The 21,412-nt window shown below is 34.6% G+C and overlaps 6 protein-coding genes, 1 long non-coding RNA gene and 5 other non-coding genes across 12 annotated transcripts; 10 read left to right on the forward strand and 2 right to left on the reverse strand.

Annotated features, from left to right (window-relative positions):
* Positions 1-545: 545 nt before the first annotated feature.
* Positions 546-2,046, forward strand: LOC103835883 (protein PHYTOCHROME KINASE SUBSTRATE 3). The gene has a single exon (XM_009112072.3). The coding sequence runs from the start codon at positions 803-805 to the stop codon at positions 1,886-1,888; it is 1,086 nt and encodes a 361-aa protein (XP_009110320.1). The 5' UTR covers positions 546-802; the 3' UTR covers positions 1,889-2,046.
* Positions 2,047-5,374: 3,328 nt separating this feature from the next.
* LOC103835884 (NAP1-related protein 2) lies at positions 5,375-7,683 on the forward strand. Its single transcript, XM_009112073.3, has 10 exons — positions 5,375-5,697; positions 5,966-6,088; positions 6,181-6,231; positions 6,310-6,381; positions 6,503-6,616; positions 6,702-6,763; positions 6,848-6,914; positions 7,003-7,059; positions 7,153-7,191; positions 7,350-7,683. Exons 1-10 carry the CDS (start codon positions 5,581-5,583, stop codon positions 7,407-7,409), a joined length of 762 nt encoding a protein of 253 aa, XP_009110321.1. The 5' UTR covers positions 5,375-5,580; the 3' UTR covers positions 7,410-7,683.
* Positions 7,684-7,896: 213 nt separating this feature from the next.
* LOC103836271 (protein RKD1) lies at positions 7,897-10,975 on the forward strand. Its single transcript, XM_033276932.1, has 3 exons — positions 7,897-8,931; positions 9,023-9,156; positions 9,259-10,975. The coding sequence occupies exons 1-3, from the start codon at positions 8,837-8,839 to the stop codon at positions 9,591-9,593; spliced, it is 564 nt and encodes a 187-aa protein (XP_033132823.1). The 5' UTR covers positions 7,897-8,836; the 3' UTR covers positions 9,594-10,975.
* LOC103835885 (agamous-like MADS-box protein AGL65) lies at positions 9,725-14,357 on the reverse strand. The gene is made up of 11 exons (XM_033276931.1): positions 14,221-14,357; positions 13,951-14,136; positions 13,717-13,776; positions 13,597-13,615; positions 13,440-13,504; positions 13,330-13,345; positions 13,169-13,230; positions 13,000-13,096; positions 12,824-12,874; positions 12,616-12,752; positions 9,725-12,530 (listed from the first exon to the last, which is right to left on the reverse strand). Exons 2-11 carry the CDS (start codon positions 14,133-14,135, stop codon positions 11,921-11,923), a joined length of 1,302 nt encoding a protein of 433 aa, XP_033132822.1. The 5' UTR covers position 14,136; positions 14,221-14,357; the 3' UTR covers positions 9,725-11,920.
* On the forward strand, positions 11,149-11,574 carry LOC103836272. The gene has a single exon (XM_009112518.3). The coding sequence runs from the start codon at positions 11,149-11,151 to the stop codon at positions 11,572-11,574; it is 426 nt and encodes a 141-aa protein (XP_009110766.1).
* A 532-nt stretch (positions 14,358-14,889) lies between the features above and the next one.
* LOC117127577 lies at positions 14,890-14,965 on the forward strand. Its single transcript, XR_004450597.1, has one exon. It is a non-coding gene; the product is annotated as a small nucleolar RNA Z267 (small nucleolar RNA).
* A 123-nt stretch (positions 14,966-15,088) lies between these two features.
* LOC117127585 lies at positions 15,089-15,186 on the forward strand. Its single transcript, XR_004450605.1, has one exon. It is a non-coding gene; the product is annotated as a small nucleolar RNA R44/J54/Z268 family (small nucleolar RNA).
* Positions 15,187-15,325: 139 nt separating this feature from the next.
* On the forward strand, positions 15,326-15,425 carry LOC117127588. The gene has a single exon (XR_004450608.1). It is a non-coding gene; the product is annotated as a small nucleolar RNA R44/J54/Z268 family (small nucleolar RNA).
* A 63-nt stretch (positions 15,426-15,488) lies between these two features.
* LOC117127586 lies at positions 15,489-15,588 on the forward strand. The gene has a single exon (XR_004450606.1). It is a non-coding gene; the product is annotated as a small nucleolar RNA R44/J54/Z268 family (small nucleolar RNA).
* An 80-nt stretch (positions 15,589-15,668) lies between these two features.
* Positions 15,669-15,740, forward strand: LOC117127610. Its single transcript, XR_004450630.1, has one exon. It is a non-coding gene; the product is annotated as a small nucleolar RNA snoR122 (small nucleolar RNA).
* A 1,035-nt stretch (positions 15,741-16,775) lies between these two features.
* Positions 16,776-17,427, reverse strand: LOC117127248. Its single transcript, XR_004450155.1, has 2 exons — positions 17,220-17,427; positions 16,776-17,102 (listed from the first exon to the last, which is right to left on the reverse strand). It is a non-coding gene; the product is annotated as an uncharacterized LOC117127248 (long non-coding RNA).
* Positions 17,150-18,664, forward strand: LOC103835886 (uncharacterized endoplasmic reticulum membrane protein C16E8.02). Its single transcript, XM_009112075.3, has 4 exons — positions 17,150-17,712; positions 18,047-18,109; positions 18,209-18,280; positions 18,385-18,664. The coding sequence occupies exons 1-4, from the start codon at positions 17,359-17,361 to the stop codon at positions 18,508-18,510; spliced, it is 615 nt and encodes a 204-aa protein (XP_009110323.1). The 5' UTR covers positions 17,150-17,358; the 3' UTR covers positions 18,511-18,664.
* Positions 18,665-21,412: the final 2,748 nt, after the last annotated feature.

The raw sequence follows: 21,412 nt of genomic DNA on the forward strand, positions 1-21,412 counted from the left end.
TCTTATTCTCATGGATTAAAACACAAAATGTATAATTCCGATATAAAGAAAGAACTATTTGGTGATTGTGATAATTCGAATCATTCCTCGTTAGGGAAGAAGAAATGTACAAAGTTAAAAGGTCTAAACTCATAATGCTAATTTGGCTTTTATCTACGTTTGATAAAAATTTGAATTCTCCTGATTGTCACATTATTTACTTCAATAACGTTGTCGATTTTTTTAAAAAGTTTTCAATATTAATTTATATATAGCTTATGGCTAAAATACTGTCCCTAAACCAGCTTCCATCTTTAAAACTAAATAAATATTCGTAAAATGAATGATACAAAAAAAGTTGTATAAAAAATGTGAACAGCTCCTACTTTTACCAAACAAAAATAGTTTTTTTATACGATAACTCTTTAAATCATATTAAAACCACATCTAAAATACCTTTTTGTTTTTAAACTCTAACGTTCTAATGTACTAACCACTTTATGAAAAAAATGTACTTATTTTATATGACAAATCTTGAAAAGGCCACAATTAAATTTGTGTTTGCAAATTGTCTGACTACTAACTATGACTTGGAACCACTTCCTCCAATAAGATTATGTTTTCTCTATATAATAGTGAAGAAGCCCCCTCATGAACACATCCACCTTCAAAGCTTTTTCTCTCTGCAAAACCCCCCCATCATTTCCATAGATTTCTTCTTCTTGTCATTTCCCTTTAACTCCTTTTTGTTTGATCTTTTGTAATTTATCACTTGATAAAGTAGTCACTAACTAAACAACATATATACAAACACAAAATAGAGATGGATGCTGAAAAGAAGAGTGCCCATTTTCACCAAATCTCAACTCATAAACCACAACTACTTGTCCTCTCTTCGATCCAAGAGCAACCTTCTTCAAAAACCTCAGACAAGCCCACAATCAAAGCTTCTGTTGCTGATGTTGACTCCGAGATTGGAGTATTCGGCGCAGAAAAGTACTTCAGCATGAAACTAGATCATGTTGACTCCACGGTGGATATCACTAAGCCACACGAGAAGGAAAACAAAGAGTATCATCCTCATACTAATACTCAGTTGACGAAAACGACGTCATCTAGATCAAGAACAAGCCGACATGGAACTCCAAGTGTAAGATCCGAGTCAAGTTACAACAGTCAAACCTTTCTCATGAGGATGAACAACAACAATGACAACAAGCAACGTAAAACAAACGATGTAAGCGTCTCTTTTGGTGGGTTTAGATGCAACGGTCCATGCTCGGGGGTTAAAACCATCAATACCGACAGAAAGATAGCTGGTAAAGGTAGAAATTATGATCGAGATTTCGTTGCTTACGACGCAAGAAAGCACATGGATAAACCAAGACCCATGATTCCAATACCTATCCAAAGGTCTGATATCGCCATGAACCTCGAGAGAAAGCTCTCTATGCTTACATGGGACGCGATACCAAACCATAAGAACAACATTCACAACAATGGTAATAACTCTTCAATGAGCAGCAAGACACAAGAGGAGGAGACAGCAAGCGAAGCGAGTTCTGATTTGTTTGAGATTGAGAACATAACGAGCAGTGTCTATGAGCCTAGTGAGGTTAGCATTGGATGGAGTGTGGTGACGGGAAGTATGGCAGATCAATCGGTCATTTCGGATTTCGATATTATGAAGAGAGGCACGAGAAGTGGTTCGGTGGTTAAAACTAAACCGGTGATTGCTGAGAAAGTCCGGTCGGGTGGGTTTTTGTCGGGTTGTAAGAGTTACAAAGCTGTCTCGGTTGTTGATAGTGCTAAAAATGTTAAAGAAGCAGCCAAGGTTGATCATCACGAGATTTCTCAGCATAAGAAGTTAAAAACTGAGATTAGGATTCAAGACTTGAGTTTTCTTTAAGAAACAAAGTATGTGTGTGTCTTTATAAATTATAGCTATTTTCAAATGTTTTGTAATATTTGCTTGTGTGCATGATAATGGATTTTGATGATTTGGTCTGTTGCTGGTTTATGTTATCAAACCCTAGAGTATTGTGATTTTAAGAAAAGAATCAATGGAAAAAAAAACTCTATAAAATTTCGAGTTCTTTGGAGTGATCTAAGTTTTAAGTTTTCAACGGTATGTTTATTCAATTATGACGTATCTAACTGTAAGGTTAAGAGGTGACATTAACATATAACTTTATCATTTCTACACCACAAGTTTCAATGTTTCATATATCACATCCATGCTAAACGCTTGATGGGAACGAGTTATGTAATAAAAACATTGTGATTATATAAATCTTTCTCGTGAGTCTTGATCAGTCTTGACCCCACAAATTTTGCATGTGGATAATAACCAATAAGAAACGTCGACGATAACTTGACGTCGAGACAAAGAATTATTTATTAGTCTCTGTGAGATTATACAAAAATGGCATTAACATTGGCTATGCGTTCGTAGCCATGCAATTACAAACTTAGGGTTGGTAGTAGTAAATGTGAAGGGAATATTCTCAAACTGAGACCAATCAATAACTCGAAAAATGTCTATAGCCCTGTTCGTTTGCTCACCCAGGTGATCCATCTGGGTGAAGATGCAAATTGATGTTCGTTTAGTGCATTATAATGCTACATCCAGATGGATCACCCAGCTGAATTTTTAAAAACTCATCTCAAATTCTCATCCAAATGAAGGTGAGTCTTGATGGTGCATCTGGATGCAGATGCATCTAGTTCAGTCCAAAATAATAAATGACAAAAATGACCTTTTAAAATAGAAATATTATTTTCAAACCGTCAATCTTATTTTTTTGCAAATACATTTTTCCGCCAAAACCAGAAAATACATTTTCTCGCAAAAACGGAAAAACACACTTTCCCGCCAAAACCGCAAGATGCATTTTTCCGCAAAAAACATAAAACACACATTTTCATTAAAATACATTTTTCAGCTAAACCAGTAAAACCACACTTTTCGACCAAAGCCTAAAAAACGCATATTCCCGCCAAAACTCCAAAAGCATTTTCCGGCCAAAACCGCAAAAAGCATTTTCCAGCCAAAACCGGAAACAAAGCATTTTCTCGCCAAAACAAAAAAAAACGCATTTTCTCGCCAAAACCAAAAAATACAATTTTTCCGCGAAAACGAAAAATACAATTTTCCCACCAAAACCGGAAAACGGAATTTTCCCGCCAAAACCAGAAAATGGAATTTTCCAACCAAAACCAGAAAAATGCATTTTTCAGCCAAAACCGGAAAACAGAATTTTCCCACCAAAACCGGAAAACGGGATTTTCCCGCTAAAACCGGAAAAACGCATTTTCCCGCCAAAACCGGAAAACGCATTTTCCCGCCAAAACCGGAAAAAATGTATTTTCCCGCCAAAACCGGAAAACTTATTTTCCCGCCAAAACCGGAAAACGCATTTTCCCGCCAAAACCGGAAAACGCATTTTCCTACCAAAACCGAAAAACGTATTTTCCCGCCAAAACCGGAAAACGCATTTTCCTGCCAAAGCCGGAAAAATGTATTTTCCCGCCAAAACTGGAAAAATGCATTTTCCCGCCAAAATCGGAAAAATGTATTTTCCCGCCAAAACGCAAAAAATAACTTTTCCCGTCAAAATCGTGAAAAAAAAACTTTTCCCGTCAAAAACACTTTTCCCGCCAAAACTTCAAAACACACTTTTTCCGTCCAAACCGCAAAAACGTATTTTCCGCCAAACCCATAAAACTTATTTTTCTGCCAAAACCATAAAAATGCACTTTTTCGCGAAAAACACATTTCCTCAAAAATCGCAAAAAATATTTTCGGCGAAAACCGTAAAAATGCTATTTTTCCACTGAAACGTAAAAAAAAATATTTGTCATTTTATTAACAAGTCTACCCGGATGCAGATGGAAATTAAAAATGACAAACAAACGAACATAGTTGCATTCAGATGATTCATCTGGATGCATGGACGAAATGAAGAAACGAACAACATCCAGATGGAGCATCTGGATAAGACATCTAGATGGACCATCTGGATGCATCTTCCAGATGTACAAACGAACAGGGCCTAAGTTAATCTTTTTTTTTTTTTTGTCATCGTCTGTTAATCTTTTCTATAAGTATTGTGGTACCACCGGCTATGGAGAATGTTTTCAACAATATTAATTATTTTGTGACCACCTTACCCAATTCCATTCAATATTTAATAAGAAAAAGAAGTATACCTGTTATTTTTTAAAAAATATATATGCACATAAATTCCCAACTAGAGCCAAACAACTCTAATAAATCGAACGTCGAATATGAATAGTGCGATACCTTTTTCTCTAAAAAGCCATCCCCATAAACAAATATATGAAAGTGGATTGGTTAATAATTAGTTCTTATACAAAAAAAAAAAGTTAATTCTAAGGTATGGGCGTTTTTACCCCAATCCGAAGTACATACCTCAACTCAAACCGGAAAAATTAACAGAAACTGGATCTAAACTGTTATACAAAAATATCCAAACTGGATTTATGAGGTTAGTACTTTGGAGTTTGGTTATAACTCAAACCGAACCGAAATCCAAACTAGGATCCGAAAATATCTAAAATTAGTTACATATGTTAATGTTTTTATACATGTTAAGGTGATTTTGATATTTTAGAGTATTCAAAAAAAAACTGTAGTTTGTTTTATTTGTTATTTTGAATAATTTTTAGTTAATTTAGATATTTTAATTAGATTTATGAATAATTTTTATATTTTGGTTTTTTTGTCAATTTTGAAGTTTAAAATATATACATTTAGACGATTTCAAACATTGATTATGATCTGATTTGAACCGAATCCAGAATAAATTAAACCGAACCCGATTCGATAATTAGTAAAACTTGAATGAGACTTGCAAGCATAATACCAAAAATCCAAATCAACCGGGCTTCCCGAACTCCCAGGCCCAAGCCTAGTTAATTCTATGAGAGTGTACATTCTTCATTTGCCGTCTACTGGCCCATGTTTATTTCAATTAGGGTGTTCACTAGCCGGTAGGGCTCTTTAGAAAGCCCGTTATAAGCCCATGTATATAAAATATTAACAAGTTGCTGCAACTCCACTTTTTCCAAATGCAAGTTAATGATTAGTAAGCATTTATCTGACAAGAATATTAAATCTATAAATATGAATATGATCATCATAATTCATAATACTGTATTAATGTTTGATTTGTTACCTAACTCTTATTGGTCCCCTTATTACATGATTTCTTTTGTTGTCAACACATGATATCTTCTTTAATAATTTTTTTTTTTAAAAGAAACTTACACAGAGCATATTGTTAATCAATGATCCGTAAATGTAGTAGATTTTAATTGATAAAAAGCTAAATAAAACATACACAATGAAATCTCTAAAATACCCAGGTTTTATGCGAATTGACAAGAATACCCTTATCACCTAACGTGGCGTCCTCTTATTGGTTAGGAAAAACCTCCCCAAAACCCTAAACTCCACGCTTTTATAGATCAACGAGAGTTAGGGTTTTAGCCGCTGCTCTTGTGACGGAACTTAAAAAGCAGAGAGAGAGCATAAAGAGGAGTCTGTGGAATTGCAATTAGGGTGGAAAGCTGAGGATGGTGGGGGACAAGAGCAAGAAGGCGAAGACTGATGAGGAGAACGTCGAGCAAATCGATGGAGAGCTTGTCCTGTCCATCGAAAAGCTTCAGGCCATTCAAGACGACCTCGAGAAGGTATAATTCATTAAAAAGAAGAAACACCCTTTTTATTTTTTTTGTCTGAATTGGATTGCTCTTGTCTCGATTAGGTTTTGCATGATCCAAAGTCTGTGTCTTTATGTATGTTGTTGTTATTGTTGTTGTTGTGTCTGAATTGGATTTGCTCTTGTCTCGATTCGGTTTAAACTTGATTTAAAGTCAGATTCTTTAAGTATGTTGTTGTGTCTTTCAATTTAAAGTTGGTCTTTTTGTTGAATTTGCGTTATCCTTTTTTGTTTGGTAGATAAACGAGAAGGCTAGCGATGAAGTGTTGGAAGTGGAGCAGAAGTACAACGGTATAAGGAAGCCTGTCTATGACAAGCGTGGCGATATCATCAAAGCCATCCCTGACTTCTGGCTCACTGCTGTAAGCAAAAGCTTCTCTTGTTCTGTTTTTCAATTGCAGAGTTTTTTAAACTTATTGTTGTCTTGTCTCTAAATGTGCTTCCTTTTGGTCAGTTCTTGAGCCACCCTGCTCTTGGTGAACTTTTGACTGAAGAAGACCAAAAGGTTTGTGTTTTCCTTATACCCTTTCCTTAAGAGATTGATTCACCTCTTAGATTCATATTCTTTTCTTTGGTTTGATAGATATTCAAATATCTAAGCTCTCTGGAGGTTGAGGATGCCAAAGATGTGAAGTCTGGATACTCTATCACTTTTGTAAGTTTCTGCTCTTTATTTGTATCATTTATCATATCTCTGATTGATCTATAGAACGCCAAGGGATAAGTTTGTTAGTTTGTTAGTATACTGATTGTTATTAAATTTGTGTGGACTACAGAACTTCAATCCCAACCCTTACTTTGAGGATGGGAAACTAACTAAGACCTTTACCTTCCTGGAAGAAGGGACAACCAAAATAACAGCCACACCTATCAAGTGGAAAGAGGGCAAGGTAATTTTATATTTGCACAACATAAGCTTATTTCTTGAATTGTCTCTCACTGTTCCGAACTATGTTTTCTCAATTATGTATGAAGGGCTTGTCAAATGGAGTTGATCACGAGAAGAATGGAAACAAACGTGCCTTACCTGAAGAGAGGTATAAGTCGACGACTTAAGAGCCTTTCTGATTAGCAAAAATCACATGTCTAATGACTCTTTATTTTAACTATCCTTTTTTCAGTTTCTTTACCTGGTTTAGCGATGCTCAACACAAGGAAGAAGACGTTGAAGTAGAGATCCACGACGAGGTAATGATCTAGTATATCACAGTGACTTGTTTGTTAGAGTGACATCATGTCTTGTCCAATTTGAACTCAGAATTTTGTCTTGTTGCAGGTTGCGGATATCATCAAGGAAGACTTATGGGCTAACCCTCTCACCTACTTCAACAATGTAAGCTATTCTCCCTTTTTTCTAATTTTAACATTGGTAAGAGTATATAAGTTACTAGAAGGGTTTGGTAAATCGTTATATGCAACTTTTTAGGAGGCTGATGAAGAGGATTTTGATGATGAAGATGATGAGGTAAAGCATCTTCTTTCCTTTGCTTGGTTTAATTTTCTGCTGGAGATTATATGATATGTTACATGTCCTGTGACAGAGCTTTATTGTAATGTATAAAACAAGTGCATTTAGTCTTTGACCTGATAAGTTTTTTTTGTTTTTTTTTTCAAACCTTCTAGGGGGAAGAAGGTGATTCTGATGAAGACGATGACGCAGAAGGCGAAGATGGTGAGGAATGATTGGAGAGGCGCTTCCCCATAAACCACCATTTGCTTACATGTCTTCTATAACAGAGTGTGTGTTGAAAGGTTTTTAATTTTAAGCAAAATGGTCATGACGACAACATATAAGACAAGCTTTTCATGCTTCGATAAGAATACATTTTAGCTATTTTAATCTTTTTGTTTGTAGGAGTTCCATTTTCAGTCTTTGTTGCAGAGTCCTGCTTAAACTGTTTTCGAGTCTGACATATCTATTCTCTTCTACTCTTCTTATATAAATGTTCTCCTCTCTTTTGTGTGTGTTTAGTGAGAAAGATGAGAAACGAACACGAAACGTAGCTCTGTATTCTATTACCAACATCTTGAAGAAGTCAATTGAATCTTCGGTTTGGATTAGTCACTTCTTTTTTTGGTACAAATATACCAACTAGATCATAAACATGGCAATTTAAATATATTTTTGAAAGCGGTCTGCCAAAAACGCCCTTAACCTAAATAGTACAAACTTTAGCAATAACACACAACCAAAAAAATTGCAGTACAAAAATAAGTTGCACAAAATCAGTTTCTCATCGTAAATTAATCTTAACCGTTTTATTTTGTAATTGGAAAATGTAGAATTATTATTAACGGTTACTTTTAAGCCGCAACAAAGATTATTGTATCATCAGTTATTTTTTAGTTCAACAGTTAAATTCTTGATTGGTATCGTACGTTACAACTTGTAGCATAACTGGTTATAACTTATACTAGTATGTTAATTCTTTTCCAGCCAGTATGTTTATTTTGTTTTCATATAAAATACATAGAAAAAGTCGTAAATCTGAAATAATTCTCCCTTTAAATGCAAATTTTTAGGAACTTAATTAATGACGTATAATATGGAGCCACCCAGAGGATCAAATGAACTACGATTAGATATCGGTCAGATATAAATAATCATTACTAATAGCGTGGGAAATCTAATAGAACTAAACGTACAGACAACAAACTATAATTGTAAAAAAAAAAAAAAAAAAAAAACAAAAACAAACTATAATTGTCACAAAACGCGAGTAGACATAGTTCTACATAACTTATGTGTGTAAATTGATTTAAATATTTATACTGTATATTTTTAAACAATATTTTTGGAACGTGAGAAAGAGGAGAAGAGATCTTATCAACTCATAATCATATGCATGCAGCAGCATGCAGAGATTTTAAAAAGATAATTCTATTTTTATGAATTAATCTTAAAAACGTCCCACTTCTTGGCATTAATTAGCATTAATCATTTCTACATCTCTCGTAACTCCAAACTTTACAGGGCAATCAATTAGCCGTCAATGCCTACTTTTCCCGTAGAGTTCTATAACTTCACTTGTATACCTTCTCTTTCCATATCTACCAGTATATTTTTATCTACACCTCTTTCTTTCTTTATCTGATTAGTGATCATATTAATGATGATGAACTCGTTTAGCAGTTTGGAGTGTGATAAGGTATTTGACAAAGAAGATAAGCCATTCTCGTTTCTAGAGTATTTCTCTTATCAAAGGTAAAAATATTGATCACGAGCCCTCTTTTTACATGTTTATACTTCTTTTTTTATTGATCCATAACTTAATGTTGTGTGCTCGTTAATGCAGCGAGTTCACCAATAATTTCTTTGGATTGGAAGATGAAATTATTTCCTCTGGCAACTATGATTATTATCTTCCATCTGCCTCAAACTTTCTGGCTTTACCTGATCTTGAACCCATCTCCATCGTCTCTCATGAAGGTACGTAACTACGTATAATTATATACACACATGCACTATATTGTATTTAGACTCTCATGTGTTCTGTAAGAATTTCTAACTCTTATCTTTTTGCTTATACAGATTTACTTAACGAGTACGGTTCTGTTTCATGGACTGAAAAAGAGTCGATGTTTGATGAACATCAAAGAGAAGATTTTGATTTGGTGAAAAAGACTGAAACTGTCAAGAAAAGAGTCAGAGAAGAATGTGCTTATAGTAGCTATGTTGCAAAGCCATTGTCGAAGGAAACCATCTCATTGTACTATGACATGCCAATAGCTCAAGCGGCTAAGGAGCTTAACATTGGTTTAACTCTTTTGAAGAAGAAATGTCGTGACTTGGGTATTCAGCGTTGGCCTCATCGTAAGTTCATGAGCCTAGATAATCTCATCGAGAATGTCAAGGTATATATATGAACTATCCCATACTTATACTACGATTAAGTTGTAACTTGTGAAATTCCTAAAGATTTTTTTTCAAAAACCAACACAAAGCTCTCTAGGGATTAAGTAGGAATCATATATTGTATGGTTTTTTGTTTTTTCTCTTCATATTTTAAGTTTTGTGATTTAGTGAACTTTTGATGTTGTAACCAAGTAGTGATAGTTCAATGGTTGAGTTAAAGTGGGTCGAGGTCAGGGTTCGAATCTAACCAGCTACATATTTCCACTATTAGCCTTCTACTTAGCCAATATAGGAGATGAACGAATTTTGATGTGACTACCTTTGTAACTGAAACAGGAGAAGTTGGAGAAAGGGGAAGGGAACGCAGATGAGCAAAGAAAAAAATTGGAAAAGCTCAAGAAGGAGAAGAAAAGGATGAAGGAGTCTCCAGATTTGGAATATGAGGATAAGACAAAGAGATTGAGACAAGCTTGTTACAAGGCTAACCATAAGAGAAAGAGAAGACTTGTCATGTCTACGTCAACCGCATGACATCATCTTCTCTTTGATCAGTAAAATACACAACAAGACTAGATTGACTAATAAGTGCACGATTTGTTTGGAAGAGTTTAACTGTACCATCTAGACTTTTTTTGGTCAAAACCATCTAGACTTAAGTTTGACGATGAATCTATGTTGTGTACAGGCTTGTAAGCAATCATGTTTGTTCTTTTTGTTTGGTCGAAATCAGTCATGTTTGTTCATCGCGTCGTTTTGAGTTGGCATATGAATTGATGAATGGTGAATGAGATTGAGAACTAGGTAGCGATATTGTTTAAAGCTTTGCGACTTGCGCAAAATCATATATAGTTTATTCTTATGTTAATCTTTTTGCTCTCGGTTCAGTCTAGCATTGGACTCTGGTTCAAGAATCATTCGACTGATTCTAAATCATTGTGAAGTGTCGGTTCAAAGGAGATTATTAAATGAGGAAATCTCCAAATTCGTAGTAAAATCTAAATTATTCTAATTTCTTAACCTCAATGTCACCTCACTCTTTAAATACTAAACTCTAAAAACTAATCAATAAATTTAAACTAAAATATGAAATGTATATTTATTTATTTTTATTTTTAGTAAGTGTTATTTTAGAAACAATTTCATTATATGCTAATTTTGTCAAAAAAACAGATTCAATAATATTTGAGGATATATATCTTAGAACTCTATATCTTAACCACGCTCAGAAATCTATTTGATATACTTGAGCGATTTAAATGTTCTTAGATAGTGGTTGTCAAACATAGAAATTCTTAAGAAAATAAGGAAATTGTAAGTAAGAAAAAAGGAAATTGTTAGACTCGTCTAAAAAAGGAAACTGTACTCTCTTCTTAAAAAAAAAAGAAAAGGAAATTGTTTAGGTAAATACCCAACTAAAAGTACAATTAGATCACCGACTAAAAAGGTTATAAATATAACTCACTCAAAGGCAAAATCAAGATCATCGAGAGAGCAACTACAAACAACAAGAAAAATTTGCGTAGAACCCTATTTTCGATTTAACCGAGAGTGTTTGCGTAACTAGTTATGACGGCCAAATTCTCCCACGAGATCGATAACAGCCCTGAACCAGAAGATGCTGGCACAATCAGAGTCACAGCCACGATCTTTGGCGAAGATAAAAACTTGACATTCACGACTCTCTCGCTCGCCAAAGACTTCATAGATGATGAGAACGACGAGTGCAAAAGCAAAGAGGACTTGAATTACTTCTTGATGGAAGCTGGAATCACCAACGATCTTATCTGTGATGCGATAATGAAGCTAATTTTGTATGTTGATGAAGTAACTTGTCCCACAAGTAGTGAGTATTCTCCTGGATGTGCTTTGAAAGTTCGGCTGGATCTTGTTCCGAATTATCTTGATGATGAGTGTCTCATAAAGTGGGTTGACACCAATCCTGTTTGTCCATTGTGTCGTGTCGAGTTACCATGTGAATGTGAAGATCAATGAACTATAAGTACTCCATCCGTTGCAAGAAAATTCTACAAGATTATAGATTTGACTTAAGAGTTACTTATTGTTGTAATGAAGCTTTGTTTAATATTTTTTAATTCGATCCTTTCGTTTTTGTTATTCGGACTTATGTTGTGTATTCATGATACCATCTTTTGTTGTCTCAAACACTTAAACAACATCTATAAACAAACTATACATGTTGATAATATTTTATCATTCTTACAAAATAGTATATGATCTCTTATATACAAAATGTCTAAAACTCCTCTGAGTTATATGACACACGCTCTCACACTACAAACACACATACACAGTCCCTCTATATATATAACATTGTATATTACAACAATGGCTCAAACTCGTCCTTGTTCATACGTAAAGTCATCATCCATAGTATAAGGTTACATACATGATGGGCCCTCTCCTTAGTAATTAGTTTGGTTGCTGCAATCACCAAATATACAGAGACATATTTAGTTTGGTGGATCACATAGTTAGATAGTTCCAATGGAACACAAACCTGGTTGTAAGATGCTTGACCAAACACTGGACCTGGAACCCAATTTTGATGATGCTGATAATGCTGGTAATGATGATGATGATCAGTGCTAAACATGGATTGATCATGAGGGTTTTGAAAGCAGCCACCATTATTAGCCGTTGGAGCATACATTGATGAAGGATCTTGCTGCTGTTGTTTTTGTTGCAAGTTGTTCAACTCCATTTCAGATTTTATCTTCTTTTCTTGATCTTCGTCCATTCCAAGAGTAGTACCAAATGGTGTAGGATATGAAAACTCCTCCCCAATTTGTTGCAAGCCCAAACAACCGTGTCCTTGTTGTTGTTCTAACTGCTCAAACTGCTGACCTTGGTTGCTACACATCTGATCTTCTTGTTTTACAGACTCAAAGAAGCCGTTTGAATAAACAGGATTCAAACCATCCATCTCTCTGTTTTCAAATCAGCATAGCATTACTTAAGAGAGCATTTTCAAAGTAAAAAGTTTGTATATATTGTGACATAGACTCTTCTTACCTATGAGGAAGAAAGCTGGATTCACCAGGTAATATTGTTTCCTGGTTATCGTTATTAGGAAGCCAAGACATCGAGTGAGCTTCTTGCATACTGTTGTTACCTTCCATTGCCAACGGCAACTGTATCCCGCTGTGAAACTGCAGTTTAACACTTGGTAAGAATTGTTCTGATGAAGACAGAGATAGGAAAGGAGACAAATGGTTTTAACCTGTGTTGTTGTACAATCTAATGGCAAAAGTTGGTTCTTTGCGTAATGTTCCTGCATAGAAGGAAACCATCTTTGGTTGGTTATTTAATTTCGTATGAAATTCAGAAAAGTGAAATGAAATCATGAATCTTTGGTCTATTTGATTAAGTTCAAAAGGAAAATAAAAAATAACAAACCTTGTGAAACTGGATTCTTTCAATAGATTTCCTCAATGATTCTTCCAATAAATTGAGGTGCTCAGTGTTTTCTATTCTATCGATGTTCGTCCAACAACTGAAAGCAGCCACAAGAAATATGAAGATTCATAATATGACTAAAACTCAATAAACTAAAGAAGATTCACACCTTAGCCTCCTATGACACTCCATAAGCTGAGCTTGGGAAATGGCTACTTGGTTACTTAGACCCTGTCATGTGGCAAGGTTAACAAAGACTTTAGCAATCTGACTTAGAGAGGTTTAAAAGTATCTAACAAATTCAAGAACCAATGATGGTCGATACACAACCTCAATAGTTTGATTCCTGCAAGATAGAAAGAAGACAACATTTCAGATATCCCATAGGCTTATAAATCACAAAAGTATGGTTATTAGATTATAAGAATTCATGCTGTTACCTTGCTCCTAAAAACTCGTGTATATTTACATCATGATCAAGTTTCTTAAAAGTCTTCTTCAATGCCTGTAACCGAGCAAAACAAATAAGCTCAAATTTGTGTTTCAAACAAAGAGGATGTATAAAGGAGGAAATGCAGTGAGGTTTTTTTTATTTACTTCAAGGCTCTCCAATTTCCTGATATGTCAAAAAAAAAAACAAGATACTTTTATTTTAGTCTCCTAGCAACAAATTACATCAATCCATTTAAAAACCAAAAATCATAATGCTTACCATACCTTTTTGTCCTTTCTTGTGGAGTTAATTGTGCAAACTTAGAAATAACCTCTTCAATGCAACTGTAAGAAACCATGTAAAATCAGTTAATTCCAGGAAAAAAATAGATCTTCAATCCATCTAGTAATACTATTTCTTATCATCCAACCACCACATTTCTATCTAAACCCATATAAACAACTTCATGAGTTCCTAAACCAAAATCTCTAAAGAATGTTTTTTGACACTTTTCTTACCTGTGTTCTCCATGGAAAACTGTAGGCTTTCCGGTAGGAGAAAACATAAGAAGGACAATATCAATGTCACACAAAATGGATAACTCTTTGGCTTTCTTCAAGATCCCACTTTTTCTCTTTGAGTATGTAACTTGCCTATTGCCTGTGCTCTCAAGCCGTTTAATCTTCAACTTAACCCTACCCATCCTGTTAAAAAAAAACTTAACTGCATCAAAACCACATGAACAAAAACACACAAAAGGATGAGTTTTTATTTCGAATAGTACTCACTTTGTTCTCTATGTGACTCAACGCTTCAAAAAAACTTGCTCGTTTAATGAGTTATTTAGCAAATGATCATGCAGAAGAAAGAAAACAACCAAATCTTTGAATATGGAGACGTCTAAACTTGGACATAGAGTCTCTCTCTCTCTAGAGAACAAAATTCACTGTAACGGAAGATTTAAAAAGGGTATTTTGCAGCAGAGACAGAGAAAAAAAAAAGAGCTCTGGAGGACGAATGTAAAAAAAAAAGCACTAAAAGAGATTGTCCCAAGAAAGAAGAAGAAGAAAAAAAGTTGAATAAGAGAAAAAAAGGAAGTTTAATGGTGGAACAGAGAGAAAGCTCACAAAAGCAGACGAAGGGAGAAGCTTGGATTTCGCGGGAAACTTGAACGTCCACCAACAGAATTGTGTGCTCTCTGTAGAGAGAGAGAGAGAACCGGTTTTGTTTAATCAAATTGCTTTCCAAAGTGGACCTAAACCGGTAAGTCTTAATTAAATTTCATGCTAGTTGGGCCACAGTATGTCAAAGCCCATTAATACCTTTTAACATGTCTCTGCCCTAATTTTAACACCGCCTCTTTTCTTGTATATAATACTTCTCTAGAACACAAGTTTTTTATAATGTTTTGTTTTGAGGGCTGTTGTGTTATATGTTTGTGCTGTCTTTGATTATTCTTGATGCCTGTGATGGTGTTAAATATACTTTGAGAGATTAATCTCTAGGAAAAAGAAATCGAATCTGAGGCTACCACATCTAATATCTCTTTTCCTGATTATGTATAGCATTTGCTCTCGAGCTTGAATTGTTTTTGAAGTTACTTTGTGTAACTTGTGTTTTGATTTGGTTTCCTTTGCGGAGAGGTTTTAATGGTTTAGTGCAAGTGACGATGAAAAGACAGGGACATCAGAATCTCCTTTGTTAGGAGATGAGAATGATGATTAATGTCTAAATGGGAATCTCTCTGATGCACATTGTTACTTAATATCCTAGAGTGTTCTAAATTGACCTAGTCTTTCTTTTTAATTCAGTAACATGATGTTGAGTATGTTACAGTTCTTTTGGCTTCACTAGATGTTTTGCTTTTTTTTTCTCTAGAGTTCTTGATTGATTATTGCAAGTGACGATGAAAAGACAGGGACATCAGAGATTCTCCGGTTAGGAGAATTGAGAATGATGATTAATGTCTAAATGGGAATCTCTCTGATGCGTATGTTATATTTCTTTTGACTTCATTGGATGTTAATGTCTGTTTTATTAGAGTTTTAAATTGATTTGTGCAAGTGACGATGAAAAGACAGGGACATCAGAAGTTCTCCGATTAGGAGAATTGAGAATGATGACTAAAGTCTAAATGGGAATCTCTCTGATGCACTAATCTAAATCATTTTTAAATTGTTTTTCCTTTGCTTTTTCAGTTTCAAGTGATTAATAATGTTTGTTTGGTTGTTGTTTTTGCAATGATATAATTTTACAATTGCATGTACTATCAGATTTTCAGTTATGGTTACCACTAATGTCTGAAAGAAACTGTAAATCTTTTTGTGAAGAATTGGATCAGTTTGGTCGTGGCGACCCAAAAAATTATATGAACAAATAAGTTTACGTGGGATTCACAACGTCGAAAAGAATTGAATAAAACATGAAAGCACGAATATTACTACTGACAAAGACATGACAAGCTCTCTTTCTCCTAAAAAAATTGATTTTTGATTACTACAGTATATTTTTATATTCTCGTTCAGTGAAGAGGACAACCATGCAAAAGCGTAGTTCCCGCAAATTGTTCCTCGTTAGACACACTGTCTGAACTAGGTTTTAGCTAATATACAAGTTCTTCTCTGTGGAGAGAGCTTGTTCTCAATGGGTCTAATTACATCAAGGTTCAGTTCAGGTAGCTTATGATCCAACTTAGTGATCTTTGAGTGATACTAGAGCGCCTTGTATGTAAATGTGGTTGAAATCCTTGTGGTCAAAATCATGTAATCCCCCTTTGGTGAATGAAATGTTGAATTCGAGTTAAAAAAAAAAGAAAAAAGAAAAAAGACACACTGTCTAGTGTACACGACCAACTAATTTATTGAGTAATTATTGCAAGCATGGCAGTTTAGTATAGTTGAGACAAATCTGAAGGAGACCATTGCTTCTAACATATTCGTCCCATGATTGAGTCATTGTGATCACAACAAAACAAGTGAACATGATGTAGAACAAATCTGTCAGATAACCCCAATGTGTAAAAATATCCAAAAACCAAATTGAAGGGAAGCACCATTTTCCATGTCTTTATGCTACTTACAGACTTTCTTGATGGCTTCATCACTCATGCCACACGTGTTTCTCTGTGATGATATCAACGTAAAATTCACAACAAGAATAAGGAGCTTCATTATTAAATTCGTAGTTAGAAATTATTACTTACCAGCCAATATCCATGATTTGTATTTTTCTACTGAACTTTCGTATTATATTTAAAGAGGAAAGAAGGCCTAAGGTTACTGAGGCCCATTATGATAAATCCCATGTATCAGTAGAACCCAAGTTGAACCAAGACAGATAAGACTTTCAATAAAACGCAGCCCAAAGAGGCCCAGAAGCTTAAGACAAACCTTCATATTCCTTCAAATCATTACATCATTTATATAACGAAAAAAAAATGTTTAAGAAATCTGCTTAGGCTACAATACAAGAGATAACGAGTAACGGGCATTGCCTTAAATTGGTAAAGATATATCCACCTAACTAAACCATCCACTTTTGTATACATCCCATGTATTATCAGTTACATCCCATCTGCGCAGGTTAGCAATGACAGAACAACGTTCGTCCAGTCAAAATCAAACTTTCCGGTTCGGTCTTTCCCCCCCCCCCCGTGTGGACAATCAACTCTCTATGTGCGCAAAATAGCAACGCCAGAACATGTTCACCATTTAAAAAGCGCATAATAGCGATGCCAGAACAACATGTTCATTTCAAACAAAAGCGCATGTTAGCATAAAAGTCTTACCTTTATCGTCTTCTTCCCGTGTCTCTCTGTAAATCTTCCTGCTTAAGCGAAGGTGACGATACTATTTCAATCCCCCCCCCTAACACATTATCAACATCTCTCTCTCTCTCTCTCAACGAAATCAAAAATCTCTCTTTGCATGATGGGATTGCTCGATCTCGAGAAGCACTTCGCCTTCTACGGCGCTTACCACAGCAACCCAATCAACATCGTAATCCACATCATCTTCGTGTGGCCCATCGTCTTCACAGCCTTGCTTCTCCTCTACCCAGCGTCCCCAATTTACGACCTTTCTCAATTAGGGTTTCCTCAGTCGATGACCCTCGACGGCGTTTTGCGGTTAGACGTTGGGTTTGTCGTAACGGTGACGTATGCTCTGTTCTACATCTGTTTGGATAAAAAATCTGGGTTCGTTGCGGCTCTCATGTGTTTCGCTTGCTGGGTCGGGTCCAGTGTCCTCGCTGATCGATTAGGACCTTCTCTTGCCGTAAAGGTTTGATCTTTTTTGTTCTCTTTTGTCTGAATCTAAAAAAAGTTGTCTTTTTTTTGGAGGAAAAGGAGTGTATTTATGAGAGCATGTGCATCCATATGTGTGTGTGTGTGCTTCATGCATTTATTGCAGCTAGCATTGTTTGGTTCCAAGACTTGTAATTGGTATTAGTGTAGTGAAGAGGCTTTCTATGTGCGTTTGGTTGTAGTTGTTGATCTTCACCTTTAGGAGGTTTATATGTGTATCTCAAGTGATTTGGATCATTTGATTAGTCCCTAGTTGAAATCCATCTGTTATGTAGACACTGTAACAATTTTCAGTTTTTTTTTTCTCTCAGGTTGGGTTAGCATCTCAGCTGTTATGTTGGACCGGGCAGTTTCTTGGCCATGGATTGTTCGAGGTTAGCCCTTAGAAAATCATTGTTTTTTATTTGTCACATCATCAGTTTTCATGAGGCCTAAAACAGGTCTTGTTGATTTCTTGTCTCTATTCTTAACAGAAACGAGCACCTGCGCTATTAGACAATCTAGCCCAAGCTTTTCTTATGGCTCCTTTCTTTGTGTTGCTTGAGGTGAAGTTGTTTTTGTTTTGTTCTCTCCAGCTAAATTTTTTTCTACTGTTGTTATAGCCAGAAAAACATGAAAAGCTAATGTGGAATTGTGTGAATGAATACAGATTCTTCAATTGGGTTTCGGGTATGAGCCATATCCAGGTTTTCAAGCTCGTGTGAACGCCAAGGTAGAAAGTAGCATAAAGGAATGGAGAGAAAAGAAGCAGATCAAGAAGAATAAGCTCACATAAGCTTTGGATCATATAAAACCTAAACCCATTGTAATGTTTCTATGTTAAAGTTCCACATAATAAACAAGACCACCATTGATTGATGGATTTGTGTATAACTATGTTTCAATATATTGAATGGAACTTGAAAGTTGCAAAACAAAAGATTGAACAATATTTTATAGGACGTACATGTTGGTCGACAGTGCGGACTTCTAGAGGCCTGAGGCTGAGTTTTAAAAACATTATTGCATTTTAAATCTTTTGAAAGTAATTATAGTCTAACTTCAGTTTTTATTAAAATATTATATACCATAGTTTTTACAAAAAAATATTACGTAAACATTCTCTCTTGTTTTACCATATTCTTATGAACGTACAAAAATTTAAAGCATGACCCATAATTGTAAAATAAAAAACGATAATTAATCTTTAAATTAAAATATTGATTTTTTTTTTGGCAACACATTTTCTTATTAAAACTGTCAAGATATTACATAGTTCTTTTGTCCTTGTCTAGCTTCTTTAGCCATTACATCAACATTCCTAGTTAAAGTTATAGGTACGCAATGAAAAGTAAAACAAAACTTCATGGCCATTGCCACAATGTCTCGTATCATAGAGGATGCCTCTGTGTTAGGGACGTTGAAGATGGTTTGTTCAGCTATTTGCTGATGTAACTCATCTCTAAGTTGCTTGCAATCAGTCATAAAAGCTACATACTTATATCTTAGCTTCTATACTTCTTGAACCGCCATAAGAAGGGCATGAAGACTTTGTGGGCATGAAGTTTATGGACGCTTTTTTTACTGTATAAGGACCATCCAGTCCCTCCTACCTCTTTCTCATTTACCCAAGAAGTATCTACCAAGCAATACATAGACGCCGAGCAAGGGAGTACCTCCTGTATGGTTTTAGTTTTTGGAATTGTCTCCCTATCCGATTGTGTACTTTGTTTTGCGAGCTGGAGCGCCTCTCTCCATTGTTGACATTCACGCAATGCTCCATGTATGACCTGTAAAATATGTTGTCTATTTTGCTGGAAAATCAGGTCATTCCTTATTTTCCAGATTCTCCAACCCATAAAAAAGCTCAATATCTCTCCTCTTTATTTTTTCACATCTCTTATGATACTCTTTTTTTTTGAAGAAGGGAAATTTCCTCTTTGGGTACAGTTAAAATATTGATAATAGAAAAAAATTAGAGGTTTGATTAAATGTAGTAAAAAAAATTATAGCTTTTTACCGGTCTCACAATTTTGAAAATGAGTCTAAGTCATAGCATGGCAAATAAATACGGGAAATATGAGTCAAATGTTTGCAGTTTTAAAGAAATAGATCTTTATATTATTTAAAACACAACAAATTCTATCAAAAAATTAATTACTTTAAACACAAGTAAAAATCAAATTCATATAAAAATCTAACTAAAAGAATAAGTTAACCACTATATAAAAATGATTTTGGTAGTTAAAGGGGCCTGAAATTTCTGTAATACTTGGGCACCAACTCACAAGGCCTATGCCTTTTCAAATTGCTGTAGGCACGGTCTTGCTGGTCGATCTCGAGATGTAATTGGCCTTCCAGTGTTCACCATAACAATCCAATTAATGTTCTAAACCTCATCCTCTGCTTTTTAGAAGTTTTGGTTTTTGGGTTTACTCGGTTTGAGGTCTTCATATCGGGACCACACAAAATTTGATCCATATTTGGTGCAACAATTAACTTGAGGTTCGGTTCCAGTTTGCTTGCGGTTTCGCGACATAAAAGTAAAAAGAAGAAACCAGTGATCTTAGATTGATTTGATTAGACTAGTTTTAGATCGGTTTGGTTATTTTCTTTGAAGGCATCACCAGGTTCACCACGCTTGTGACAAATGTTGAAAGGAGATAAAAATCCCAAACCGTACTACTGTGCTGTCAAATAATAATGGCACGTTCACTTACTGCTGTAGCCTATAGAATGGCAAGATGTAACCTCTATTACTGTACGAGATTTTTTTGAATATATGGCCATCCTTAAAACTTAGTCAATAATTTGATTTCAGAATAATGTCACTATATTAGAATCAATGGACGGATTCCAACGTTTTGGTCCCTCTCATCACCATGGTTATCCCCACCAACGGAATCATGCAACGGACCAACGGTTCATGATACTTGTGTGTGCGTTTTCCCTGTTGCCTCTTGGAAGACAATTACGTTTCACAAAAAGTGTGGTGTAATTAATATATTATTTTAATTGATTATGTTAATTAACGAACTAAAAATATGCATAAAATTAAAAAGTATCAAATATTTACACTGAATATATAAAAATCTATATTTATAATAAGATCAATTTTAAAGTTAAAATGACACTAATATGAGATAAAAGAATAATTAGTTTTTCAAAGTCACCTACTAGTTTAATAATCATTGGTGTAAAAAATTATGGCAATTTTCCTTGGACTAAGATTTTGTGAGCTTAAGTTATTGTTGAATATTCATCCAAGTCATAAGTTTAATACTTTCCATGTTTCAAAATAATATATGTTTTAGAATTTTCACACTTTTAAATAAAATATATTAAAACTTAGTTATAAATAATACATAGTTTTTGTAATTTTAGATTTCTTATAATTTTAAACCAGCAAGACTTTAAAAGTGCAATTAATATTTTTTAACTTGCATAATTTCTCATTATTAATTGACAAAAATTGTATTAGAAATATAAATATGTATCTTTTTGAAACAATAATTTTCTCTAGAATACGCATCTTTTTAAAACGAAAGGAGTATATTAATAATAGCCAATTTGATTTGTATGAAATCTGCTGTGAAGTAATCCAAAATAAATCACACAAGAAAAAGAGTGTGCTCATCTACTTTCATCAAAAAATCCACAACATAGAAATCAAAATGAAGATGATTAGTTGAAAAAGG

This window comes from Brassica rapa, chromosome A08, assembly GCF_000309985.2.
Source record: "Brassica rapa cultivar Chiifu-401-42 chromosome A08, CAAS_Brap_v3.01, whole genome shotgun sequence".
Lineage (NCBI taxonomy): Eukaryota > Viridiplantae > Streptophyta > Magnoliopsida > Brassicales > Brassicaceae > Brassica > Brassica rapa.